Source organism: Hipposideros armiger, unplaced genomic scaffold (genome assembly GCF_001890085.2).
Source record: "Hipposideros armiger isolate ML-2016 unplaced genomic scaffold, ASM189008v1 scaffold_488, whole genome shotgun sequence".
NCBI classification, from domain to species: domain Eukaryota; kingdom Metazoa; phylum Chordata; class Mammalia; order Chiroptera; family Hipposideridae; genus Hipposideros; species Hipposideros armiger.
The window spans coordinates 456,047-483,294 of record NW_017731838.1 but is presented as its reverse complement, the minus strand read 5'-3'; the positions used below and the strand labels follow the sequence as shown (position 1 = coordinate 483,294).

General features: G+C 38.9%; 1 protein-coding gene across 4 annotated transcripts in view; it reads right to left on the bottom strand.

The window, feature by feature from the left end:
• The window catches only part of SNX25 (sorting nexin 25), a 104,458-nt gene that overhangs the window by 13,016 nt on the left and 64,194 nt on the right, over positions 1-27,248 (bottom strand). For 3 of the 4 annotated variants that reach the window (XM_019667219.1, XM_019667218.1, XM_019667216.1), the window contains exons 7-13: positions 19,364-19,545; positions 15,852-15,986; positions 13,384-13,656; positions 10,942-11,106; positions 7,935-8,066; positions 5,217-5,357; positions 2,138-2,251 (exon numbers count right to left, since the gene is read on the bottom strand). In XM_019667219.1, the coding sequence (XP_019522764.1) occupies positions 2,138-2,251; positions 5,217-5,357; positions 7,935-8,066; positions 10,942-11,106; positions 13,384-13,656; positions 15,852-15,986; positions 19,364-19,545 (1,142 nt within the window). The remainder of the gene's footprint in view (positions 1-2,137; positions 2,252-5,216; positions 5,358-7,934; positions 8,067-10,941; positions 11,107-13,383; positions 13,657-15,851; positions 15,987-19,363; positions 19,546-27,248) is intronic. The other variant, XM_019667217.1, reaches the window with a different exon arrangement.

Genomic DNA, 27,248 nt, shown 5'->3' with positions numbered 1-27,248 from the left:
TTTCATCTGGCTTAGCTGCAGATATTCTTGCCCTCGGTCGAGCTCACACCACCCACCGGCAGGACGCCAGTGCTGTTTGTGTTGACACACAGTGGAACTCACTAACCCATCGCCATCACCGATAATCCAATAAGGGGACATCTGAGCCCTCCCTGTACCTCCAAAAGTGCAGGCTCTGCAGCACAACAGGAAAGGTGGCTGAAGGGCTGGGAAGACCAAACAGACGGACTGAGAACCTCCCCAACAGCAGAAGCTGGACAGAAACCAAAGAGTTAGCTAGAGGATGTCATGCTACACATCGGGGGCTTAAAAATCTTGGGATTTTGAATAATACATATTTGTTTGACAAACAAGATCTTTAATTCATCTGAATGATTTAGTCAGGTATTATGCTTGAGTGGGTTTACTATTTCCTAGGCATTCCAATTGGCAACAAAATGGTAATATTTCAGTTTTAAATTCTCTCCTGTAAGAGCTTTTAAAGATTAATGATTCTCTACTCTGGTTCTGCCATAAATGAACTTGGAAAGTTTCTCAAAAGTGTAATTACTTTATTTCCTGAGGGAAATATACGCATATACTACAAACATAAATAAAAAATATATATATTAGAAAGAAAGAGGAAGAAAAAGAGAGAGATAAACATATGACAGAAAAAGAGAGACTAACACTTTCAAGGCAACTCTAGCTTAAATGCATTTTAATTGTGATTTATATTTTTTACTCAATGGTTATATTTTAATGTAGCCTTTACTAAGAATTTGGCAACATCCATTATCAAAAGTCTCAGGACTTCTAGCTACGATTGCAGAGGCAAAAGGGTTTTACGAGGCAATGTTCCATCCCCTTGAGAACTATAAGGGCTTTGGGGTCCATGGTTTGAGTACCTTACCCATACTTTGAATACAGAGGGCCCAGGTAAGAAAGAAATCAAATAGTGGTTATGATGGGGGATGGCATACCTTTGTCTGGCCTAGTCTCTAAAAGCAGACTGAAGAAAAACGAAATGTTTACAAGAAATTAGGGGAATATTTTGGCAAAGATTTCTTAACAAGCACCAAAAGCATTAACCATAAAGGAAAAAAATTGATAAACTGGACTAAACTGAGAACTTCTGTTCATTAAAAGAAATCATTAAGAGAGCGAAAAGGCAATCCACAAAAAGGGAGAAAATATCTGCAACACACACTGTCTGACAGGAGACTCACATCCAAAATCCACACAGAACTCCAACAAAGCAACAGGGAAAAAACAGGCAACATGACAAAAAGTAGACACAACTGGGACAGACATCTCACAAAAGAAACTATCCAAATGGCCGAAATATATGGGCTGGTGCTCAATCTCATTAGTCATCAGGGAAAGAAATGCAAGGGAAAGCCACAATGAGATACCAGTCCACACCCACCGGAATGGCTAAGTGTGGGTGAGGATGTGGAGCAGTCAGGACCCTTACACACTGCTGGTGAGAGTGTAAAAGTGCTATGACCACTTTGAAACCCAAATCCCTAGGTATTACCCAACATACATTCACCAAAAGACAAGAACTGTATAGAAGTGTACAGAAGTGCACTTCATAGAGTCTCCAACTGGACACTATGCCAACGCTCACCAATGACAGAAGGGACAGACTGTAGTGCATTCACACAATGAAAAACCTACACAACAACAAGAACAAAGGATCTAGACTAACACAGCGCTATCAGTTACATCTCATGGACGTAATAATGTTGAGTGAAAGAAGTCAGACACAAAGGAGTCCATACTGTATGATTCATTTATACAGAATTCCAAAACAAAGTATTGTTGGAAGTCTGGATCGTGGTCACCTTTGGGGGAGCAGCGACAGGAAGGAGGCTGGACGAGCTGACAATATTCTGTTTCTTGGACTAGGCGCCAGTATAAGGGGTGTTCAGTTTGTGAAAATGGAGGAAGTTGTACACATATCTGTATTTTCTGTATGTAAAGTACAGTTTAATTACAAAAAAAAACCCAAAAAAACACCACACAAGATATTTTGAGGATCTGGCACGGCCTGTGAGAACAGGAATTTAACAAGCAAGCTCTTAGAATGATGACAGTTTAACCCAAAAGAACTAATTTTTTCTCTCATATCTAAAAGTTTTGAGTTGCTTACCTGTAAAAACTTATTTAATTGTTTCTTTGACTTTTCCATAAACTTCTGATCTATAGATTTGAAAGGCAGCTTGCTGAGAGAAGGCAACTGGACTTTTTTTAAAGACGGGAAACACTGTGGGTGGGGAGGTGAAATCAAATGTTAGTATCTTGAAATTACATTTTAACCTTAAAAAGAGAGTTAGAATTATAATCAGAACAAACCACGTATCTTCCTCCTCTACTCACTCCTCTGAGATTTAAGATCTTGAAAATCTAACCTAGTCTAATCAGTCTCAAGGAATTTGGAGGAATGGGATGCTTGATGAATAAAAGCTAAAGTTCATCCCTAGACCCACGAATACCCGAAAGCTGGAAAATCTGGAAGTCACGCTGATAAGATGGATTTGGACAATACGTACAGTAGCGCAATATGCTAGGTATGGACACCTAGCTTACAGCAGAAGGTGTTTTGTTTGCAACATCTCTGTAAAAGTTATCAAAGTGGACAAAAGAAGACAATGGAAAGAAAACAAAAACAAAAACGGGTTGGAGCTACTATCTTTAATGACAAACTGCAGAATGTGAGTGTATTAATCATAATAAAATATGCTAATAAATAACAACAGACTTCCCTTTGCAGATGAAGTCCTGTGTTCTGCCAGACACTGTGCTGGAAGCTTGGCCTGTGCAAGAGCTCTGAGTTGGGAATTATCATTCCATTTTATATATGAGACAGTGAAGGTCAGGATTAGAACCCAGAGTCATCTGACTCTAAATCAAGTCTGTTCTCTTTGTGCCCATTCCCACAGGACTGCCAGTCGGCCCAATAGGCACTAAGAGGGCAGTGGATTCCAAATGCTCCAGATGGCTCCCTAACACTGCGGCCACTTGAATAGGCTTTATGAAATCAAGTGGTATTGAAAAGTAAGTGAGCAGAGTTTGTCTGCCACTGCTTTTACTCCTGTTGTCAGCATCAGGGTCACAGTAGCGCCCCTGCCAGCCTGGCTACAGCAAGAGAGGGAATGTAACAAGTTGCTTGTAACAACAAGAGAATATAAGTGCTTCGGGTGGTAGAAAAGGAAAACCTGGACTTTCCTACACAACCCTCTAACACACCTCACGTACAACAGCATGCACCCACATATCAATTGGGGCCCAAATTCATGATAAAATTTTAGAGAAATGAAACAAGCAGTGAAAGTTGGCAGGGAAGATTAAAATCACCAGGGATCTGAAAAGGTGTTTCCTGTCACAGCTGGGTTCTTTCAAAAAGTGAAAACTCACACAATAGGAAATACCAAGGGTAAGACAGAACCCAGCACTCAGGCCCTAGATGAGGAAAGGTGCCAATGAGACAAAAGGGCAGACATGGGATTGTATAAGGTTTGTTCCCTCTAGTTCTTCAGCATAACTGTTTTTAATTCTCAAAGAACATTTTATTTTCCACGTTCGTTTTATTTCAAAATCTCCCCTAAATTCCTTTTTCTCCTGTTTTTATCAGCAACTAGACTGATACTAAACTTTGGTTTCACAATGGTTTGTCCCAGGGCAAACAACACCTTTTTCTGTAGTGTCAATATCATTCAACAATTTTGGGAAAATGTATTCTTATATCAAGACAAATATTTTGCAGTCACACTGCTAGGATGACCATAGTCCATTTGAGAAATGCTGTAGTATGACATTCATTTTTTGCCACCAGCCTTTTAAAAGCAGTTGAAGAAGTTATAGCATTCAGAAGTTAGTGATTAAAAGGATTTTAAAAATCACCCCAGGAGTAAAGGTTAAAAGAAACAAACATATTTCATTTGCACAAGAGGGGTCTAAGAAGTGACCATAGGGTTTTACTAGTGAGACTTCATTCTGCGCAGGAGATAAATGGACCTAAATGAAAGAAGTGATTGAAGAACTGTTTAATTGCTGAGGTAAAGGGCAGTTACCTCCAGTAGGAGGAGAGTTAGAGAAGATGCAATTCCTGAGAAAAATGGAAGGATAAGGAACTGAAAGTAAGACAACTCAGGTTCTAATCCTGGTTTGGCCGCTATGTCTATATCTTATGATAAGTCAATTAAACTCTCTGGGATCAGTTTTCCTTGTCTATCAAATAAAAGAATTGACCTAGATTAGTGGCTTTCAAACATTTTAACTGAAACCCACAGCAGGAAGCACACAGTACTTTGCAACCCACAACACACATGCAAATATACATGTTGATATTATATATATATATATATATATATATATATATATATATATATATATATATATATATATATATATATATATAGAATCCAGAGTCATCTGACTCTAAATCAAGTCTGTTCTCTTTATGCCAATTCCCACAGGACTGCCAGTCGGCCCAATAGGCACTAAGAGGGCAGTGGATTCCACACATACATATAAGACTGAAACAAAACTTCTATGAAACAATGCTCATTACTACCACTATTACTGACAATAGTAACACAATAATGTTTATTATGTGCCACACATTCTTCCAAATGCTTTGTAGTCATTTATTCCCTTAATTCTCACAACAACTCTGTGAGGTAGGTGCTAACAGTATTTGTATTCCATTGATGAGGAGAAAGAGGCACAAAGAGACAGAGTGACAAGCCCCAGGTCATATGTAGTAAGTAGTCAATCTAGGATCCAAACGTGAGCAGCCTGGCTCCAGAGTCTGTGCTTTCAACATGACACTTTACTGACTCCCCAACTTTTTGTGATGGAATCCAATATATTCTATTCTCGTTCTATTGCTGCCACCCATAGTTGATTTCACTACGTGCTAATGGGTCACAACTGGTAGCTTTGAAACCACTCAGTGATCCCTGGCTCTCTTCCAGATCTGGAGTTCTCTGGGGCTCCATGCACAATGGAGATCAGACAATTATCTGTCCTGAAGGACTGAGACTAGATGAGGTGGTTTGATCTGTGAGTACATTTCTAAATGTCAGGCTGAAAATGCCACTTTGCCAACCAGTATGAAAAGCAAAGGAGAAAGATTCATCCGTTTCCTTACGGGTAAAAATTGCAATGAGCTCTTATATCTCTTCTTGCTCAGTAATTCTAAACCTTGTGTTCATGAGTATTCATACCTCACTAAGTTTCCGGTGTAAATTCTGAAACTCACTGAGCCTTCTGGGGACTGTCCAGTTTTTAGTTTCAACTCCTCCAACTTCTTGTAAGCTTACCATGACAAAGTAACAGGGCATTTGCTCACCATTCTCTTCTGTTACCTTGGAAAACAAAACAAACACAACAGACAGCATGATGAGCAGATGTAGGCAAGATTTTTAAATGTCCCCCAAGAGTCCCCTCTCCCTGGTGTATATGTCTTGCATTATCCTTGGGTTGTAACTCTGATGGGAGATGTGCTGGATGGGCCTAACCTCATCACACGATCCTTTTAAAAGCAGAGAGGTTTCTCTGCCAGCAGTGGAAGAGGAAGTCACAAAAACTGGAAACACAAGAAGGATTCGACATGTTGTTGCTAGCTTCAAGGCGGAGAGGGATACGTGGAAAGGATCTGGAAGTACTTCTAGGAACTAAGAGCAACCGCCAGAGGACAGCAAGAAACAGAAACCTCAGCTCTGCAACCTCAGGGAATTGAATTCTGCCAACAACCTGAATGAACTTGGAAGCGGATTACTCCCCACAGTCTCTAGACAAGAGCTTAGTCTGGTCAACGTCTTGATTTCAGCCTTATGATACAAGGAACAGAGAACCCAGCCATATTGTGCTGGACATTGGACCTACAGAATTGTGAGCTAATAAATGGGTGCTGTTTTGAGCCATGAATTTTGTGGTAATTTGTTATATAGCAAAAGAAAACTAACATAGCCGACTTAAAATTCTAACTGTGTTTCCTTGAAAAAAACAAATTAACAGCAAGCAGATAGGTGTGAGATATACCAAAATCTCTCTCAGAGAAGGATGAGGGTTTCCCCAGTTTAATTTCAGAATTCAGCAAACCATGATTTCTGTTTTCATGAAATTTTACACTGGAAGACATAATGTCCTCTACCTCCCAATTTAGATAATTCATAAACACACACACACACACACACACACACACACACACACACACCTCATGATAATTCAGAATCGGCCACTATTACACTTAACACTAATAGATAAAAGAAGAAAACAAAAGGCAATGCATGGAATTTAAGCTTGAATTAGTAAAACAAATTGAATTAGAAAGGAAGAGCCAATAAGAAAGGCAAAGGAAAGAGAAGTAAGACTTACTGAGTACCCACGGAGCCCTGGGAGGTACGAAGGACTACCCCTCAGGAAGGATGGGAGGGGTGGAGGCACAGACAGGGTCAGTGACTTTCCCAGGGTCACACACCTAGTAAGTGGGTTGTCCAGTATCAGGCGTCAGGGGAATCTGGGGCGATGTAAACACATCTATACATTCCCATGAGGGACTGCTTGATGAACTCTGGCAGGGAGGTGACCCCTCTGTGTCCGTTTCCATTATCTTTTCAGTACTAAGGTGGCACAGCAAGCTCCCGAGTACCACTGATTACCAGGGCAAAGTGCCTCGTGAGGGTTCTTCCTCCTGTCCTCTCTCCTTCCCTCAGTGTTTGCCTTTGGAAGATGGTTTTAATAAACTGTGAGATGTCAGAGGCAGCTTTAGACAACACTGCGGAGGTGACAGCATTTGCGCCCTTTCCCTCTCCCAGGCCTCTTCTACTGTCTTTTGACATTACATCCCCCTGAGCCTACCTACCCCCACTTCCTAGACTTCCATCCTCAAGACTTCCATCACCAAAGGTTTCCATATGGTATTTCAAGGTTGAGTACAGCCTCCCCTGATCCATTGCCCCCCTACGTCCCTTCAAAAAAGGTATATTGCCCTGCAGCTTACCTTAATAGGAGTGCCAAAGACATACTAAGGGCACTTGGCTAAGCTCTCATGGAGTGTGTGCGCTTTCAGGGTGGCCCTTAGAGAACGTGCTTTGTTTTGCTCTCCAAGGTAGAGAATAATTTAAGAGTGTGGATTTTAAGCCTTCCTCCTCAGTAACTGTCTAGCCACTGGGTTGATGAGAAAGGCAGGCATGAACAAAGATAAGCTGGGCAGACAGGCCCTTGCAAATCTAAAGAGTTGAGTATTTGACAAGCCATTTGAAACAATGATGAGGCAAAACATGAACACTATCTTCCTCAGGATCATGTTATTTGTGCACTATATGGTGGACCTGATATCCCTGGGTTTCAAGGTGAATGATAGTAGTCAATACTCACAGTGTAAATGCCAATAAGCATCTTTCCTTTACATGAAATTACTTTTACAGACAAAAGAAAAGGGATACAGTACATTCTAAAAACTCTCTGAGAACAGCAAAATATTTTCTAATACAAAGGAAAAACTATTTATTATTGAAGACCCTAGAGCCACTGACATATGAGCAATTGAAGTCAGCAGGATGGAACAATCAGAAACATTTAAATTTTTAATTTTTCATCTCCAAATTTCAAGTAGTGCTTTTCATTTTATTTCAACCCTCAATGGAAAAATAAAAATGGTAATTCAGTGACATTAATTGTTCCTATCTGAAGTGTCTTACAACTCTAGTGAACAAGAACACATTTCTGTCTGAAATGAAATGAGAATAGCTCTCTACCAAGCAACCTAGTATAGCTACCAGTCATGGGGGGACCAGAGTGAAAATATGAGGAAAGAAAAGTAAGACAAATGCAGTCTAATAAGAATAAACATAAGTTTTCTTTCATTAACCTTAATTCTCCAGGACAAAATCTTGTCTTATGAAGTCAAATTTTTAAAATAAATTGGGAGGAAAACCTACCTCTCCACTGGTGATGGAGGCTCTCCACATTCCAAGGTTCTCACACCACCAATCTGTTCTTGCTATGTGCAGCTGAAGGTCTGCGCGTTCTTTCTCTATTAGAATTATTTCCTCCTTCAACTTGGAAACAATCTGCCACAGGAAAAACATCCTGGGAGTTATGAAACCATTTAAAATGCTACACAATTTAGCCAAGTAGCATGATACAAAATCAACACATACAAGTAAGCTGTACTGCTGTACACTAATAATACACAATCCAAAAAGGAAATTAAGAAAACAATTCTATTTATAATAGCATAAAAATAATAAAATACATAGGAATGAACTTAAGCAAAGAGGTGAAAGACTTCTACAATGAAAAGTATAAAACACTGACGAAGGAAACTAAAGAAGATAAATAAATGGAAAGTTATTCCATGTTCATAGATTAGAAGACTAAATATTGCTAAGATGTCAATATTACCCAAAGTGACCTACAGATTCAGTACAATTCCTATCTAGATCTCAATGACATTTTTTGCATAAACAGAAAAATCCATCCTCAAATTCACATGGAATCTCAAAGGGAGATTGAATAGCCAAATCAATCTTGAAAAAGAAAAACAAAGTCGGAGGACTTATACTTCCTGATTTCAATACCTACTACACTAATCAAAACTTCAAAACTGTATGGTACTGGCATCAAGAAAGACATACGGTCCAAGGGAATAGAGCAGAAAGTGAAGAAATAAACCTTCTTCCAAATGGTCAAACGATGCTGAGAAAATGGGATACCCACACACAAAACATTTAAAGTTAGACCCTTACCCAACACCACATATAATAATTACTCAAAATGAATCAAGGACCTAGATATAAGAGCTGAAACTATTAAATTCCTAGAATTTAATGGGGAAAAGCTTCATACCATTGAATTGGCAATGGTTTCTGGGCTATGACACCAAAGGCACAGGCAACAAAAGAAAATATAGGAAAATTACACATCATAAAAATTCTAGACTTTTGAGCAAAGAATACTATCAACACAGTAAAAAGGCAACTCACAGAATGGAAGAAGATATTTGCAAATCACTTATCTAATAAGAGATGAATATTTAGAATATACAGAGAAGCCCTAAAACTCAACAACAAAAAAACCAAACAACCGATTCAAAAATGGGCAAAGGACTTGAATAGAAATTTCTCCAAAGAAGATATACAAACCATAAACGGCCAAAAAGCACATGAAAAGATATTCAGTATCATTAATTATTAGAGAAATGCAAATCAAAACCACAATCACATATCACCTCACACCCATTAGGACATCTACAATCAATCAGTCAAAACCCAGAAAAAAAGTGTTGGTGAGGATACAGAGAAACTGGAATCCTTATGTACTGCTGGTAATAAGGTAAAATGATGCAGCCACTGTGGAAAACAGTATAGAGATTCCTCAAAAAATTAAAAACAGAATTAACATATGACCCGGCAATTCCAGTTCTGGGTATACATCCTAAAGAATTGAAAGCAGGATCTCAAAGAGATACTTGTACACCCATGTTCATGGCAGCATTATTCACAATAGCCAAAGGGTAGAAGCAACCCAAGTGTCCAGCGATGGATGCATGGATAAACAAAACGTTGTATAAACATGCAATAGAATGTTATTCAGCCTTTAAAAGGAAGGAAATTCTGACACACAGTACAATATGGATGGACCTTGATTATGCTAAGTGAATTAAGCCAGTCAGAAAGGGAAGTATTCCATTTAAATGAGCTATTTAGAGTAGTTAAATTCATAAGAGACAGAAAAGAATTAAAAAAAAAATTCCAAAAAGACAGAAAGTAGAATGGTGGTGGCCAGGGGGTGGAAAGGAGGGAATGGGGAGTTGGTGTTTAATGGGAACAGTTTTATAAGATGAAGCGCGTTCTGAAGATAGATGGTGGCGATGGCTGCATAACCATGTGAACGTACTTGACACTAAAATATACACTTAAAATGGTTAAATTTTATGTTATTTTTATTTCACGATAATTTTTAAAAATAAATAATTTTAACAATGCTATGCTTACCATCTCCTTGGATCTCTTTACTGAGAAAACCTATAGGGTTATTTAACTGTAGTGTGTGCACAGGGAGCTTTGCCCCCAAACTGTCCTGAACACGCGGTCTACGAGGACCCTTTCCTTCCTCAAAAACCCTGCAGGAAGCCTCCCTATCTAGGCCGTTGTCCTGCATTTTATCCTCAGTGAGGGCTCGGACTACCTGCTTCATTTTCATGGGGGTATGTTGTGGGTCCATTATCAGCATGTTTGCTCCCTAAGAGCAGGTGGTATAGGCTGACTCTATGTTTCACGGATTCCTCACAGTAACCAGCACAGCTTCATCTGTTTACTCATCACTTACATTTCTGACCACACATTCAGAAGTTCCCAATCAATATGGCAGGCCAGAGAGCATCGGCCATACCTCTATTACAGAAACCTGCTTGCTGGACTCCAAAGAGGCACGAACGCAAAGCCCAAGGCCACACCACTCTTGGGTTTGAGAAGTGCCAGTTAGTGAGATGCCATTTACATTTTTAAATTTACAGATTCTTTTGGCTTTTAGCAAAATAATTTATGTCTTGCATAATTCTGTGAGGTTTTCTAAACTGTACTTGCAGCATTTGTAAGAAAAAAAATTATTAAGATTGTCCTTGAGTAGTTCAACTTCCAGAAATGACCTTGGTACAAGGAAAAGCATTTCCCTCTTCCCCACAGGTACTGTAGGCAAGCCAGATAAGAGAACAGAGATACTCACAGTTAATAATTGGGTAAGAACCCCAAATCATGAAAGATTAAAAATAAGTACTTTTCTAATTCTTACTAGAAGCAAAAAAATAATAATAACAATAGAACTTACAGTCAAACTCTCTTTTTAAAGAAACTGTGACACTTCTCAACATAAACTGAAAACTAGTATTTAGCAAATTTAAAAAATGGACACTTTCAAAGACAACCTTGAAAGCAAAACAGTTACCTTCTTGTCAGGTTTTGGTGCATTTTGAATAGAATTTAGAGCTTGCCTTTTATATTCAAGTTTCTCATTTAGCTCTCGTAGTTTGTTTACAGCAAAACTGGCTTGTTCATTAATCTGAGTGGAGCCTTCATCCACGGATTCCTCACCAGCCTCACCTCCCGAGTTCTGGGGGGAAAGTCACATAACCACCATATCTTATAAAGATGGACAATTCGGCAATTATTATCAATTACATAAGCTCTATATCATTATAATGCACTGTCCCAAGTACTAGGTTCCACCAGGAAACAATCTACTTCTGTCTAGAAGCAGACTGCTTTTTCTCAGTAAAGGAAAAAATGAAAGCATTTGGAACCAAAGTAACTGGTATTCTGAACTGCAGTGAAAAAAGACTCTCAGTCTCCCTTGAGATGCCACATGAATTTTTCTCCTAATGAAAGGAGGAAAGATTCCATACCATTTTTTCCCAAATGGTACACCCAAGGGAACTTGCCTGGAACAAGGGGAAGCAACTGAGTTCTCTTCCCAACTCAACCCGAATGTTCTGTGCCTGATCTTTGAGAAAGACACTGAGACTTGGTTTCCTTTTGGTCTTCTAAGATTATGAAAAACTCATGCAAGTCTCTTTAAAATAAAATTTCCAAATTCCTACCAGTAAAAGTACACTCAGTATACACTTTGCTGGATCCTTCTGTTGAAGGTGTATTTTATCAATCATTAGCAGATTATTTTACTAGTAAACCGGTGAGCATTTGAAAGGGACTTAAAATTCACAAAGAACTATTGAACTTGGAAAAATCTGGAGACATTCCCCAAGGGCATGTTAATTAGCTTCATGCGCAGCAACAGCAGCAGGACACTGAAAAGAACCGCTGAGGACTACCTTCTGGTTTGTTTGCTCCTTAACTTTCTTCCAGAGTTTTTTCTTCTTTTATTCATTGTAACAAAAAAAGTAAATTAAAATTTTTTTTCAAAGAAAAATAAAATATTATAATCATAGGAAACCAAGCTGTGTTCATTTTTCTATGTTCTTTCTCGTCCTTGTCCATTAAGTACATGCATTATGACATAACCTGTATGCACTCGAGTGGGTACACTGCCTTTTTCATGTCACATACAATACTGCAAATTTTGAGGGTATTAATGGTCTTCAAAATTATAATTTTATGGCTGCACAGTACTTTATGAACTGATAATTTACTGAGGCATATTCCTATCGCTGCTCCTGCTGCTGGATTAATTTTGGTTTTTTGCTATCCCAGAGGTACTAAAACAAACTGCATTGTGCATAACCTGTTTCTCTACATTTCAGCTATTTTCTGAGGATGAATTTCTAGAACTGAGATTATTGGAACCAAGAGTAGAAACTTTCAAAAGGTCAGTAATGCCTATTACCCTTCTTTGAATCCTAGGTGAAGCTGGGCCTTTTTTTTTATGTTTGTTTACTAGTACCTTTCATATCAAGTGTCAGTTCAAGTCCTTATTCAATTTATCTGTTGGGAGTTGATGTTTTTATCAATTTGAATAACCTCTTTTATAGCATTTGCATTTAGCCATTTTAATTTTTGAGGTAGAGGGATAACACAATTGAAAAAAGCTGGCCTGTCTTAAAAATAATGAGTAATGAGCTTTGGATCAAGCAGTTTAGTGGTTGTGTACACTGAAAATGTAAAGAACCGAATAACAAAACTTAAAAAAATAGTATGAATGATTGAATTGAACAACACTTCAGAGACATAGGCTTCTAATACCACCAAGAGCAAGCACTTGATCCTCAGGGCTTGAGACAGTGAACTGGGTAGAAAGGATCCAAGATAAAGTCTGATCTTTCTATGTAAAATGACTCTAAAACACTTTGTTTTGCTTTGTACCTTCACAAATCTTAAAACTCATGCAAGTCATTAACAGTAAATGAGAGATGGCAACTGGGGCTATCCAAAATGATCTAGTACATGTTAAGAAAATTAGATTCAAGGTATGGCTGAGGAAGGTTTCTTTCAGAACATCTTAATTTCATCTGATTTTCTTGAACTCTAACATATTTCCTGTAACCCCTTTCATAGTCTCTTCCTCTCATTCCTTCCCCATCCTTTGCCTGTTCTCAAGCTGGACTATAGAGTTCTACTGATTCTCTTACCTGGCCTAAGCCACAAACGTCCCACCCCACTTTTCAGGAGTCAAACTCGGGGTGTGTCTCAGGCAGACAGAAGGCAGAGAGGTCTCTGACTCAATGCTGGGAAGTGGTAGCCCATTGGTCAGACGCACCAAGAAAAAAGTGGAGAAGGCCAGAAGCAATAAGGTAAGTCAACTTAAAGTGCTACTTAAAGTCCTGTGTTAAAAGATGAAGGTGCACAGCAAATTTGGCTTATACAATATGTGCCCACCTAATCATATTCAAAGCTTAGCCACTAAAGAGGGAACAGAAACTTGAATGGGACTTACCACTTCATCCTTGTTAGAAATCAACTGTGAGGCATGTTTTTCTTCCTCTTTGACTATCAATTTCTCATACAGGTCACTAACAATGAATGAAGGGTAGTATCTGTCCTTTAGGATCTCATAAATATCTCCCTGGATTTTGAAGAACACTTCAATACCTTTATTTCCTACAAGACATTGCTGAATTTCTTTGTAGAGTGATTTTTCCACAGGTATTTCTTTGCTTTCCACAAAGAAATTCTGGTAAATTTCACCCACTAATTGTGGAATTTCATTCTGAAAAGACAGGAAGATAAAGATTAAGAAATGTCATTGCTGAGAATTATTTTCTTCTAAATTCTCTGCATTTCAAACCTGGAAGGAAGACATGGAGGATGTATGCAGGTTCACAAGTGTGGGACTTTGGCTTTGTGTGCACATTCAGAGCCAAGGAAGAAGTGTCAGACCCCGAAAAAATAACTGGTTTCTTAAAATGAATACTATATGTTGAACAGTTAACAAAAGTTGGTATTCATTTCTGGCAACACTCACATAGTACAAATGAATAGTTCAATGTACACAGTGCTCTTTGTGCTTATTTTAATTAAGCCTCACAAAATACAGGTATGCACATTTATAGACATGTACATGCAAATATATTTCACATTCTTTAATTTAATTCTTAAATATATATTGAGAACTCACAAAGTGCAAAACACAATGCTTGTTGGATTTTTCATTGTAAGAGGTATGTGTACTCAAAACTTTTGACTGTGTTCCTTAACTCAATCATATTTTAAATAAAAGGAGAACAGTTATGCAAGATATGTACATTATGATACTAAAAGTAACAAGGTTATGAGAGTGCGTTGTTGATGACAAGACCAAATTTATTATAATAGCAACGTGACTATGTATTGGGTTGTCGGAAAAGTCATGACGTATTTTGTCTGTTTTTCAAAGGTCATTTATTTACATAAAGAACAAAGATCAATCAATGGTATATTGCCCATTTGTTTGATAAATTTTTGCCATCTTTCAGTGAGCTTCATAATTCCTCGTTCATAGAAGGACCTGTCTTTATTTGCAAAAAACTGAACAAGGTGCTGATTTACAACCTCATCTGAATTAAACGTTGTACCACGCAAGGAGTTGTGAAGAGAGCGAAACAAGTGGAAGTCTGACGGCACAAGGTCTGGTGAGTATGGTGGGTGTGGCAACACATCCCATCCAAGCTCCAATAATTTTTGGCGGGTAATCAAACTTGTGTGTGGTCTCGTGTTGTTGCGATGGAACACAACTCCTTCATGATTAACGAGCTCTGGGCATTTCTGGATGATGGATGCATTCGAACTGTCCAATTGCCAACAGTACACATTCTAATTGATTGTTTGGTTCCTTGGTAGGAGCTCGAAAAACACACCTTTAAAATCCCACCACACTGAGAGCATAACCTTCCTCTGATGAATGTCTGCTTTCAGTGTCATTTGAGGTCAATCATCATGTCAGGACCAAGACCGTTTGCGCACCACATTGTTGTCAACAATCTACTTCTTGTCACCAGTTATCAGTCGCTTCAAAAAAGGATCATTTTCCTCACATTTAATGAGCATATTGCAGATGTTTATACACGCTGTCAAATGAACTTCTTTGAGTTCATGCGGAACCCAAATATCGAACTTTCTTACATATCCCAGCTTCTTCAGTTGGTCGTGAATGCTTGAGTGATGGATGTTCAATGTTTCTGCAATCTCTTGTGTCGTGTAACGTGGGTTTGACTAGATCAATGCCTTTATTTTGTTTGACATCAACCTCGGTGGGCCTCCCTGACAGAGGAGCGTCATTGAGATCAAAATCACCAGTATGGAATTTCGTGAACCATCGTTGGCACTGACGTCCTTATAGAGCATTGTCACCGCAAACTTTATGCAACTTTTCACAAGCTTGATGTGTGTTCTTCCCTTTATGGAAGTAAAACAGTAAAATATGGCAAATATGCACAGTTTGGTCTTCCATCTTCAACTTGTAAAATCTCCCAAACTCAACAAAATTGCTCAATGTTTTTTTAGAATAAAGCTAGAACTGTCAGCTGTCAAATGACATAGCAATAACATAGATGCAAATGACTGTAGTACTTCCAAAAATGAACTAGTGCCATCTGTCACAAACATGCATTATGACTTTTCCGACAACCCAATATATGCCCTTTTATAATGTGTTAAAAAGGAACTACCCGAAACTAAGTTCAATATTTTGATATATTTATAAATCCTTTTTTCCTTTGACTATACATTGAAAAGCATCTTTTGTAAAAATAAAGTCTAATTTTATTTACCATTATGGGCTAGAACATAATGCCAATATTATATTTGGTTTAAATATTCTTTTAAAGTATTCTTATCTTACAGCTTCATTGAGAAATAGACACATTGCCTAACATGCAAGTTGTCATCAGCTAGTAGTTAACATTCCTTTGCGCCTAAATATACTACTACCTTGTTAGCGTTTTTTAAATATTCCACAGACTCCCAAAAACTAATCAGAGACCTCTTGTCCATCCTTTCCATGTACATTCGAAAGTGCTCTCGGTAGAAAGTATTGGCCAAGATATCTTCAAATTGAAGAATCTATTAAGAGAATTTAAGAAAAAGTTTTTAAAAAACAAATTTTAAATATCAGTTTGCTTTAACTGCCAATGGGTTAATTTCTACATTGGAGGGGGGTGGGGGTGGGGAATGCCTCATTTTTTAAGGTCACAGTCAGTGTAATATAGAACTTCTCTCACGCTCCTAAATTTTAAGTGGAAAAAATGTACTGAATATTCAAAGTGCATATATTCAGTAGATACCAATATTCTATTTATCATTCACTCATTCATTTGGCATCAACTCTGTGTCAGGCACATTTCTAGGAAGTAAACACACAAAAATCCCTACCCTATGGGATGTCTGCTAAAAGCAATAGGTGCCAGTAATAGGAAAATTGAAGAGAAATGTATTAAAGACTAGGAAGCTGAAGCCTAATAATTTGAGATTTTTGTTTTCTATCCAATTTTTATGTAGCTGAGGATATCTACAAATGATTTTATATCTTGGCCTTTTGTTTAGAGTAACACATTCATTAAAAAAATATTTTGTAAGCATCATTTTCATTGAACCATAATATTCCATTGTATGGATATACCTACATTACTCCTTTATTATTCTGAATGCTTACAGAAGAAGAAAACACACTATCTGAAGACACAGTGGTAACAATCTTGAACATGGACTGCCATAATATGAGAAAGCAGATGACCTGCATAATAGTAATTCATAACTCAATTAATTAGAAGTAATGACTCAAATTAATTCAGAAAGAATTTAACTCCCATATCCTTGACATCTAACTCAAATGCAATTTTAAAAAAAAACTCATATTTTAAGATTCTTAATATTGTTGCAGCTGGAAATTTTTCAGAAATGTTATCAGTAAGATCTTTCTAAGACCAATATTCATTCATACGGTTAACACAAATTCAACTCTTCTGTCACCAACAGTAAGCCCTCAACCTGTTCTGTGGGCAGAAAGGAGCAGACATTTTTCCTAACTTCTGGTAACTAATTAAAGGAGAAGGCCATCCCTAGCTATAGACCATTAATAATTAGTTTCCATAAATATTTTAGACCATTAGTGTTTAGTTAGTTTACTAACTTTGGGAGATTGTAGCATGTATCTTTACTTTATGTAAACCATAGCAGTGAAACATTTTGAAGTACAAATCCTAACTGTACATGCTCCAAAGAGGTTTGACAGAACTCATACCAATTTTGGCTAGAGATGACAGATCACTCAGAAAGCTACTGATTTTTAATATAGAAAGGATTTGAGCAGGAAGGACAGTCAACAAATTCTAAGGAAAGTCTTCCCAGTATAATTTCACTCAGATCAAATGAATTCCAAGTTACATACAGATTCACGTATTTGCAAAATTAAGTTCAAAACATCTTCTAAAATATTAGCCATTGTTAGATTCTTTTATTGTGTCTTATGAATACTCTATGTTCAGTCCTAAAAGTGAAAATATATACAAATAAATGATAGTTAATATATCTCAAGTATAATTAAACATCTGCTATATCTCATATCTTGGCTGGTGGATTAACCAAGTTCCCTAATTCATTTGTTTTTTTCTTCTTTTGAAGCTGGCACGAGCATTTCACGGTGTAACACTTAAACTATTTGGAAATAGACATACCTAGGCTTGATCCTGGCTCTACTACTTTCTAGTCCTCTGAGCTCTATGTTACTCCATCACTCTGAGCCTCAGTTTCTTCATCTGTAGAATGGGGATAGTACCACCTACTTTACAGGTTGCTGTCAGACTTATAACAGCTGTTGTGAATCACAACAAACAACAAAAACTAATCAGGAAAAGCATGAATCAGGATTTTGGCTAAGAAAGACAAGACAATGACAGGTGCCAAAAATCAGTGTAGTTAAGAGGTCACTTTCTAGATGAGTAAACATGGACGGAAGTATTAAATCAGTAGGTCTCAAGTAGGGTCAAAAGATTATAAAAGGCACAAGGAAACTTTTACGGGTGATGGATGTGTTTACTACCTTGATTGTGGTGATGGCTTCATGAGTATATACATATGTCAAATTTTATTTGTATGCATTCTGAATATATGCAGTGTACTGTATGTGATTATACCTTAATAAAGCTGTTCATCAAGACTTGACAACAGAATTGCAGATAAATGATGTACATGATGTTTACACTAAGGACCCACTGCCAAGAGAACATATTTTGGAGTAATTTTTCTATTTATAGATTGCTGGATTTGATTTGCTAATATTTTGTTAAGGACTTTTCTGTTTAGGGTCATAATGGATATTGGTCAGTAGTTTTCTTTTCTTGTAATGTTTTTCTCTGGTTTGGTATAAGAGTTACCCTAGTATCCTATGAAAAGTTGAAGAGTCCCTTTTCCTCCATTTACTGAAAAAGTGTAGTTAAGATTGGTATTATCTCTGCCTTAAAATGTTTAATATAATTAACTAGTGAAATGATTTCAGCCTGAAGATTTCTTTGTGGGAAGGTTTTCAGTCATGAATTCATTGTCTTTACTACATCAAGGCTAATTAGATTTTCTATTTCTTTTTGAGTCAGTTTTGGTAATTTGTATTTCCAAAGAAATTCATTTATTTCATTTAAATTATAAAATTTGTTTGCTTAAAGTTGTTCGTAATATTCCTTTGTTATCCTTTTAATGCATGTAGGATCTACAATGATGTCTCTCTTATTCTTTGTATTAGTAATTTGTGTCTTCTCTCTTTTTCTCTTGGTCAGGCTAACTAGAGTGTATAAATATGATTAATCTTCTCAAAGAACTACCTTTTGATTTCATTGATTTTGTTGAGAAATCTATTTCACTGATTGCTGTTGTTATATTATCTCTTGCCTTTTAGTTATTTCAGTTTTAATTTGTAGGTTCTTAAGGTAAAGGTCACTAATTTTAGACTTTTTTTCTTCTGGTTAAATTCCTTATTCTGAAGTCTATTTTGTCTGATGTTAACTTTAGATTTTTTATTTTTAGTGTTTACATGGTATGCCTTTTCCCCTCCTTTGACAATATTCAACCTACCAAATCCACTCTCTCTAATGCTCACCAAAAGGTGAAGTTTTCAAGCAATAGGTATATTTGCTAATAGCAAAATAAACAGAACTTCAGCAGTTAGTGGACACCTCTATAAAACAAGTGCTACTCAGATTGCATTTGTGTCACTTGTGCAAGATGCTGAAGAATTGGTTCAAGGTAGTATATCACACCTATGACCACTCACAGAAGTCAAGGACACCAAGTACTATAGCTCTTTCACTCAGAAAAGCAAACATATGAGTCTATGTTCTGCAACACGTGTCTTAAGTTAAATACCAAAAAGTTAAAAGGCTGTATCTGTGATTCCATCAGTGTTCATCACAACCATGAAATGGTCAAAACAAGAAACTACAAAGCTCTACCTTCTGGCTTTGAGGCCCATCCCCCTCATCCAAAGCCCCGTCCTCTTGCTGGTCATAGGCAGGGCCTCCCAGGATTCTGATTCTCTTCTCACACTGCTTCTTGGCCACAGTCAGTTGGTTAATGTACCTTTTCATGTTCCTGGCCCTCAGGAGATCAGCTTTCATTGCAGCAGTTTCTTTACCTTGAATGGGATGGATAGACAGTATCCGGTCAGAGGACAAGGTACAAAAGAGGGAATGCAACAACTCTGAACAAGATTAGTGTCTGATGTGGTACATTTTGAACAACAGTGGGTATAGGGTAGAATAGAATAGAATAGAATAGAATAGAATAGAATAGAATAGAATAGAATAGAATAGAATAGAATTCATGCTAAACATATACACATACTCTCAACTAGAAATACCATTAATTTCTAAATATACCAGTGACAAATCTTACTCAAGTGTAAAATTTTTTTTTTAAGATTTTTTATTGGGGAATTAGGGGGATGGGAACAGTGCTGGGGAATTGGGGGAAGGGGAACAGACAAGTTGCTGTCATTTTTTTGTTCTTCAGTCTAGTTGTGGAGGACGTTGCTTCACTGGCCCAAGTTGGCACCATCATTGCGTCCGGGGCGAGGCACATCAGTCACAGGCTTCTGGACGGCCGCTCACGCTGGCTGCTGGCCGCTCACGCTGGCTGCTGGCTACACACAGTAGCCCATGGCAACCCACTGCAGCAGGGGCTGCAGCCTATGCCATCGCCGGCGACTCACCGCAGCCCAGCCCCAGGTCGAGCTGCCATTCAGCATCTTAGCTGTAGAGGGCAGTGTCACTGGCCCTCATATGTGGGATCCAAACCGAGGCCCTGCTGCTCAGAGCTGGCATCCCAAGCCAGTTCTTAACCATCATGCCACTCGGCCGGCCCAAGTGTAAAACATTTTTTAAAATCTTTCTACACATATCCTCACAAGTCGATGTGCATGTGTATATACATGCAAATGTATTTTTGTATGTATTTGTATGTATGCATAGTCATTTACAAGCATTCATTGAGTGCTATGTGTCAGGCACTGGCTAGGCACTGGGAATTCAAGACCAGTTGTTTGATCTCAGGGAACTTACAGTCTACCAAGAAAGAAATTCAAAGATAGCATGAGCAATTACAAGTGTAATATGGGCTAGAAAGTAAATGTGTAGGTATCATTGAACTACTTAACAGGCTATTCACACCCAGTTTTCCCTAAGGAAATTACATTCAAACAAAATGAATAGGAGTGGAGTGTGGAGACAGAGAGAATAGCAAGTGTGAAAGTGAAAACCCTGAGACAGGGAAGAGAACAGAGCTTTGGAGGAACTGAAACAAAGCCAGTATATAGCAGATGCAAAAGGAGCTAGAGTGATCCAAAATAAATGTGAAGTAGGCAGGGGCCTGAAGATGCAAAGCCTTTTAGTCCATAGAAAGAACTTTGGCCTTTAAAACGCTAAAGCACTGAGAAGCTTTTTAAGAATTTGTAAGCAGACGCATGCCATAAAGGGATTTGTATTTTTAAAGATTACACAGAAAGCAGGATAAAAGATAGCTGGAAGGTGAAAAACTGCAAACAGAGAAGCCGGTTGGAAGGTCATTGCAGTAATTGAGGAGGAAGATGGTGGTTTACACTAGGGACATGGCAATGGCAGAGGAGAGGGCTGGAAGGGATAGAGAATGATTCAGAAAGAGAACTAAAAGGACCTGGTGACTGACTGGACAGGGTAGAGGGCAGGTTGCTGAGGAATGTAAAGAAAAAGAGGTATCAAAAGTGGCTCCCAAGTTTCTGCCATGAGCAGCCATGGAGATGGAGGGGACTACTTCCTGTGTAATCTTTAAAAGATGGCCTCACGGCCATTTTGGAAATGAACCGTCCAGCCCCAAACAAGCAGCAAAGAAGAGTCACCCCGACAAATCCTGACCAAACTGCAGATTCCTGGGCAAGAGAAATGGCTGTTGTTTAAGATACCAAGTTTTAGGGTGGCTTGTTACACAGCAAAAGAAAACCAGAACAGGCAAACTGAGTTTGAGGCCATTTGAGCTCTCTCAGCAGAGACATAAGGTGTGGAGTTAAAAAGTGTTTGGCACTTAAATGGTAACTTAAGTCATGGGAGTAGGTCTGACAACCCAGGAAGAAAAATAATGTTTTATTGCAACAGCCTAACTGATCACCATGCTTTCATCCTTGCCTCCCCTTCAGGCTTTATCTCAACACAGCAGCCAAGGCAATCCTATTCAAACATAAATCAGGTCATGTCATTGCTCTGCTCACAAACCTCCAATACGGTCCCATTTCACCCACAGCAAAAGCTAAAGCTTTTTTAAGGGGCTGTAATACACTCTGACCTCCGAGTCACCTCTCTGACCTCATCCCCGCCCACTACTGTCCACACTAGTCTCCTTATTGTTTTTTTTTCTTTTTAAAATTACAGGTTTATGTACACATAATTCACATACCATACAAATCACCTACTTAAAATGTACAATTTAACTACGTTTAGTATATTTACAGTTGTGTAACTATCACCAATCACTTTTAGAACACTTTCATCACCCCAAAAGAAATCATGAGCGATTAGCAGCCACCTTCCCCCCGCCCCCCAACCCTCTGGGCCCTAGGTGTTTTTACAGGGCTGCCTTTATGGATTTGTCTATTCTGGACATGTCACATAAGTGGAATCATATACCATGTGGTGTTCGGTGACTAGCTTCTGAACACAATGGGCAGCCTGATACGTTCTCTCATTCCAGCCCTTACATCCCCCATATCATCTGTGTGGCTCAGCTCCTCACCTCCTCCAGGTCCCTAGTTCAGGTCTCAGGCAAGCCGTCCCTGGCCACCCTCCCTATCTGTAACTGCTACCCCCACCCTACAACACTATTTTTCTCCGTCTCTGCTTTACTGTTATATGGAGCATATTACCATACCGTATACTAGACCTATTTATCCTATAAGTATGTCCTCATAAAGGTCAGCATTTTGTTTGTTTATACATGTCTGTATCCCTAGCACCTACAAAAGTGCCTGGCAACCCAGTAGGAACTCGTTAAACATTTATTGAATGGGTGAATGAACTGTGTCAAATGTTATGGAGAGGTCAAAAACAACATAGGTACCATTTTCTGAGTGCTTACCGCATACGTATCAGGTATTGTGCTCTTTCTAGAACTTTGGTTGTGAATGAGAGAAACAGGGCGACTATCCTCACCTCCCACTCTTCAACTTAACTCCAATATGGTTCTATATCCCTGCCCCCTTCCACCATATCTGCTGTTGCCAACATCACAAGTGACTTGCATGTTAAAACCAGCAGAGAGCGCCAAACAAGTGGCTCAGTTGGTTAAGAACATGAGCTCTGAGCAACTGGGTCACTGGTTCGATTTCCACATGGGCCAGTGAGCTGTGCCCAAGCTGAGCTGCCGCTGAGCTGCAACAGGTGGCAGGATGGCTCAGCTGGTGAAAGCATGTGCTCCTAACAAGGTTGCTGGTTAGACTCCCGCATGGGATGGTGGGCTATACGCCCCCGCAACTAAGATTGAACACGACACCTTGAGCTGAGCGGCCCAAGCTGCCAATGGGTGGCCGGATGGCGACTGGACTTGGAGCTGAGCTAGCTGCGCCCTCCACAACTAAGACTGAAGGTCAACAACTTGGCTGCTCCCCCTCCCCAATTCCCCAACACTGTTCCCATTCCCTAATTCCCCAATAAAAAATCTTAAAAACAAAACAAAACAAAAAAACCAGCAGAGAGTTTTCAGTAGAGTCTAGAATCAGAGTTATTGGGTCGTCGGAAAAGTCATGACGTATTTTTTTCTTTGTTTTTTGTTGCAACAATGTGTCATGACTTTTCCGACAGCCCAACAGATTGGAATTCTGGCTCTGCCATTTATGAGCCATGCGGTCTTGGCAAGAATTTTAAAAAATTTAATGGAAAAAAATTTTTCAATGGTTTGTTTCCTTAAGCTGACATTACATAATTTAAAGTAAAAGCAGAAAACGCATACAAAATTACTTTTTAAAAAGACCACGCATTGAGCATTATCTTGTGGAGAATGGTCTGTTTTGCATACACAACCTGAAGCAGAGGGTGGGGTTGAGGGAAGGCTTTTTTTCTTTTAATGGGAGAGAAATAACCTCCTTTTAATGCTGATGCGAAAGAACCAGCTCAGAGGGAAAGAAAGGTGATAGACAAGGAATGAAATCCAGAAGACAAATGAGGAGGTGGGCTTTGAAAACAGGCCATGTCCTCCCCTGGAGTAACATGGATGGATGTAGCAATAGACACAAGCACATCTGGAGACTGATGTGGCCGGAAGCTGAAGCAGCTCCCCTCAAACGGGTTCTGTTTTCTTGACAAAGTGAGTGAGGTGATCTGCTTAGAGTGAGGTGGGTAAAAAGAATGAGTGGTCTGAGGCCTAAAGAAATGGGGGAAAGTAGGAAATTCACTGTGGAAAGCAGAAAGGCAAGCTTGCTTCTGAAACGCTGTGAGACTGGTAGGCAATGTTTAGGGCCTAGGTGACCACTAGATAAATATAAACATTCCTAGGCAGGTCCAATCACACCTTCTGGAGGTGGGTCATAATATACCTAGTTTGACTGGAACTACACTAATAAAATAAGAGAGTCTGTGCTTTGTTTCTTGGTGACCCTCCAAGTGAAGTCTCAGCAGGATACCTCCAATTCCCTGGGATGATCATTACCTCTCTCATGTTTCACTTAGTCAATTTGTACAAATGCTTAAAATAGTACCCAGGCAGGCTGACCACATTAACTGAAAAAACTCAGAGAAGTACCACAAAACATTTTATCTTTCAGAAGCAGCTTTTCCCAGTATTTACCAGAGGCTCACAGGAAGACTTCAGGTCAAGAGATGGCTTTGTTCAAGAGGTTCTGTCAGATGAATATTATGTTTTGCCATTTGTGTGCTGAGAAGGTATTTTTACTCGGCTTCCATGGTGGTTTCTCAATTTGTCCTAAGCTAGGTTGATAAAGAGGCCCTGACCAAAGAGTGTGTATTAACTCAACATTCATCTCAAGATGTAAAAATAGTATTTCAGAGCCTCCTCAGTGGAAAGATAAAGGTAAATGCAGCTTCCTGAAATTAGTGTATTACAAATTAGGATGCTTCATGTGTGTACCTACAGAAATACATGGTTGGAGTAGCCAGTTTTTATGAAAATTTTCATTTTTAAACATATATCCTTAAAGTCTAAATTTTGTGCATAACATTTAAATGACCATAAAATTTGGGGACAACTAATTGCTTTTTACAAAATAAACCTAGACCACAATTTTAATTTGGGGTTAAAACAAGCTAATAAAGAGATATATATAGGAAGAAATGAACACATATTTATCAACAACCAAATTCTTCTTCTCCTACGAAAGCTTAAAAGCCTTTCTAAAAGTACAAAAACTAGAAGTAAATCACAAAGAGAAGGAAGGAAAAAAAAACACAAAAACTAAACCTTCCTCTAAAACCCAGCTGCAGGGCTGAGAATACTCTGGTCTTCTTGAATGTCGCCTGCTCACGTAAATGCCTTCTGTTTGTTAAAGGGAAGTACAATGCCATTGTCTGATCACAAAGCTTGTCGCTAACAAATGCAACAGCAGCCTGTTGCTTAGACGATTCTGTTTATTTTTGCCTTAGAAAACTAATGCCACATTCAGGGCTAAATGACTAACATGGAACTCATGCAGCCCATGCGTCTGTCATGCAAGAATCCTTGTAAATCCAGCGATGCAGATGAATACGCTTCTTTGTGAGCTGAAAACCCATTCAGCCAAGAAATATTCAAGTCAAGAAAAGTATAGACAAGGGGGCATGCGACAACCACTGTGGCCCAGTTCAAGCCAGATTCACGTGGCTGTTTCTCTGTAAGGCCTTAGGTAACACTGTGCATTGTTAGGAACCGGTTACTCACACAACATTCAGCCTAGCTTTAAAAAGAAGGCCAAGACAATAAACAGTGGCAGGTGAAATTGGTGCCAAGATGAACACCCAAGTGGTATAATATTCTGCGGCAATTAATTATAAATATTTACTATTTTTCCTCCTAGATAGTCTAGATTCTACTGAGGTAAATGGATTCATTTGGGCTCATTTGCTGAAAATGACATTTGGACTAGACATTAGAAACCCTTTTGGCTATAAAAACATCACAGTAGAATCAACAACATCATAGAACTGCCTGTTGCTATCAACCTCTGCCATGACGTAGTTCTTCCTTAAGCAAGTGAAGTGGCTTACAGTAAAACACCAGGGGACAACTGTAAGGTACCATTTCTAACGAGGCAAAGGAGAGAGAAATAACTTACTGTGCAACAAACTAATGACTCCAGAAATAGCACAAGTATAAATGAATTAAAATGGCACCCTTATATTTTTCAGGTATTAAAAAATGTAAATAGCAGAATATTTTTCTTTTCTCAAAGAACACTATCAAATTCCAAGGCATATCCTAACAACAGCACCTCAGCAGGTTGATTGAGGAATTCAATGGGTGACTCGGCAAGGTTTCTCAATGTGGGCACGACTGACATTTGGGCTGGATAAACCTTTGTAGTGGGGGCTGTCCTGTGGATTGTAAGATCTTTAGCAGCATCCCTGGCCTCTACCACTAGGTGCCAGTAGCATCCCTTCCCCCAGATGTGACAACCAAAAATGTCTCCAGACATTGTCAAATGTCCCGTCCCCTGGAGTGCAAAACTCTGCCCCTCACGCGCACACCATTGAGAAGTACTAATACAGAAGCACAGTCTCTCTGTGGCGGTGAAGGCGACAGGCTACACACTTGTCCCCTTCCCTCGACTTCCCAACATGTATTTCTTCTCACCGGGATGCACAGGTCTTCTCAAACCCCCCAGGCAATCAAGGTAAGGAATTAAGGGAGTTCCTTATGAGAAAATGTCAGACCTCCACTCCTCAACCTGTATCCACAATGACAGACTAACGAGACTTTGAATCGTTCTTAAGCATGTAAAAAGAAATTTTAATAAACCCCTCTTGAGAGGAGGGTTCAAGAAACAGGTATGTGTTTACTCAGGGACTAGTCAAGTCTCAAAATGAGAAACGGTGCTTGACTTCTTGACGTGAAGCAGACAGCAATTCTCAGTAGTGACTCATCAACACAAACTTCTTCAAAATTTATCTGAAATAACCTCAAAGGCTGCCCAGGAACTAAAAAAAAAATTCACCTTACTTTTCAACTGGAGCCCTGTAATGTTCTTTTTTTAAAAGAACAAGTGGAATTCTCTTATCAAACCAAACACCTGGAATTTCCTAGCCTAAAGAGTCACTCCACTTTAGGACAAAGTGTAGTTGAGCAATAACCAGAAGTGATCGCAAGAGCCGACGGGGGGACTGCTCACTGACGTGAGAGAAGGCTGCAGAGACCTCACAGGCAGGCCCTGCACAGCCTGGTCAATTGTGCCAACAACAGACCTTTTACCTCCTTCCTTTAAATGTATCTAGCACTTCTTTGGTTTAAGGTCCTCCGACACATTTGCAATACACTGTTAAATAATGTCATACATCAATTAAATTCACACAGTAAACTACCAGGAGAGCCCTGCTCCCCCAGGAGAGCCCTGCTCCCAAATTAAAACTATCAGTTGAACAGATATGAGATATACACTTAGAAAACAGATCTGGCCCATATAATTTATAAGTTTTGAGCATGGATCTCATAACATCTACCTGTGGAAATGAGGAGTGAGTGAGTGAAAATTAGGAGACTAAAAATTATGAGACGTGGGTTCAAGTTCCAGATCTGTGTGTGACTAACCAGTAGTTCTTGTTACTCAGGGTATAGTGTTTAACATCTCTGGAACTGCACTTTATTTATATAAACACAGGTATTAGAATATAT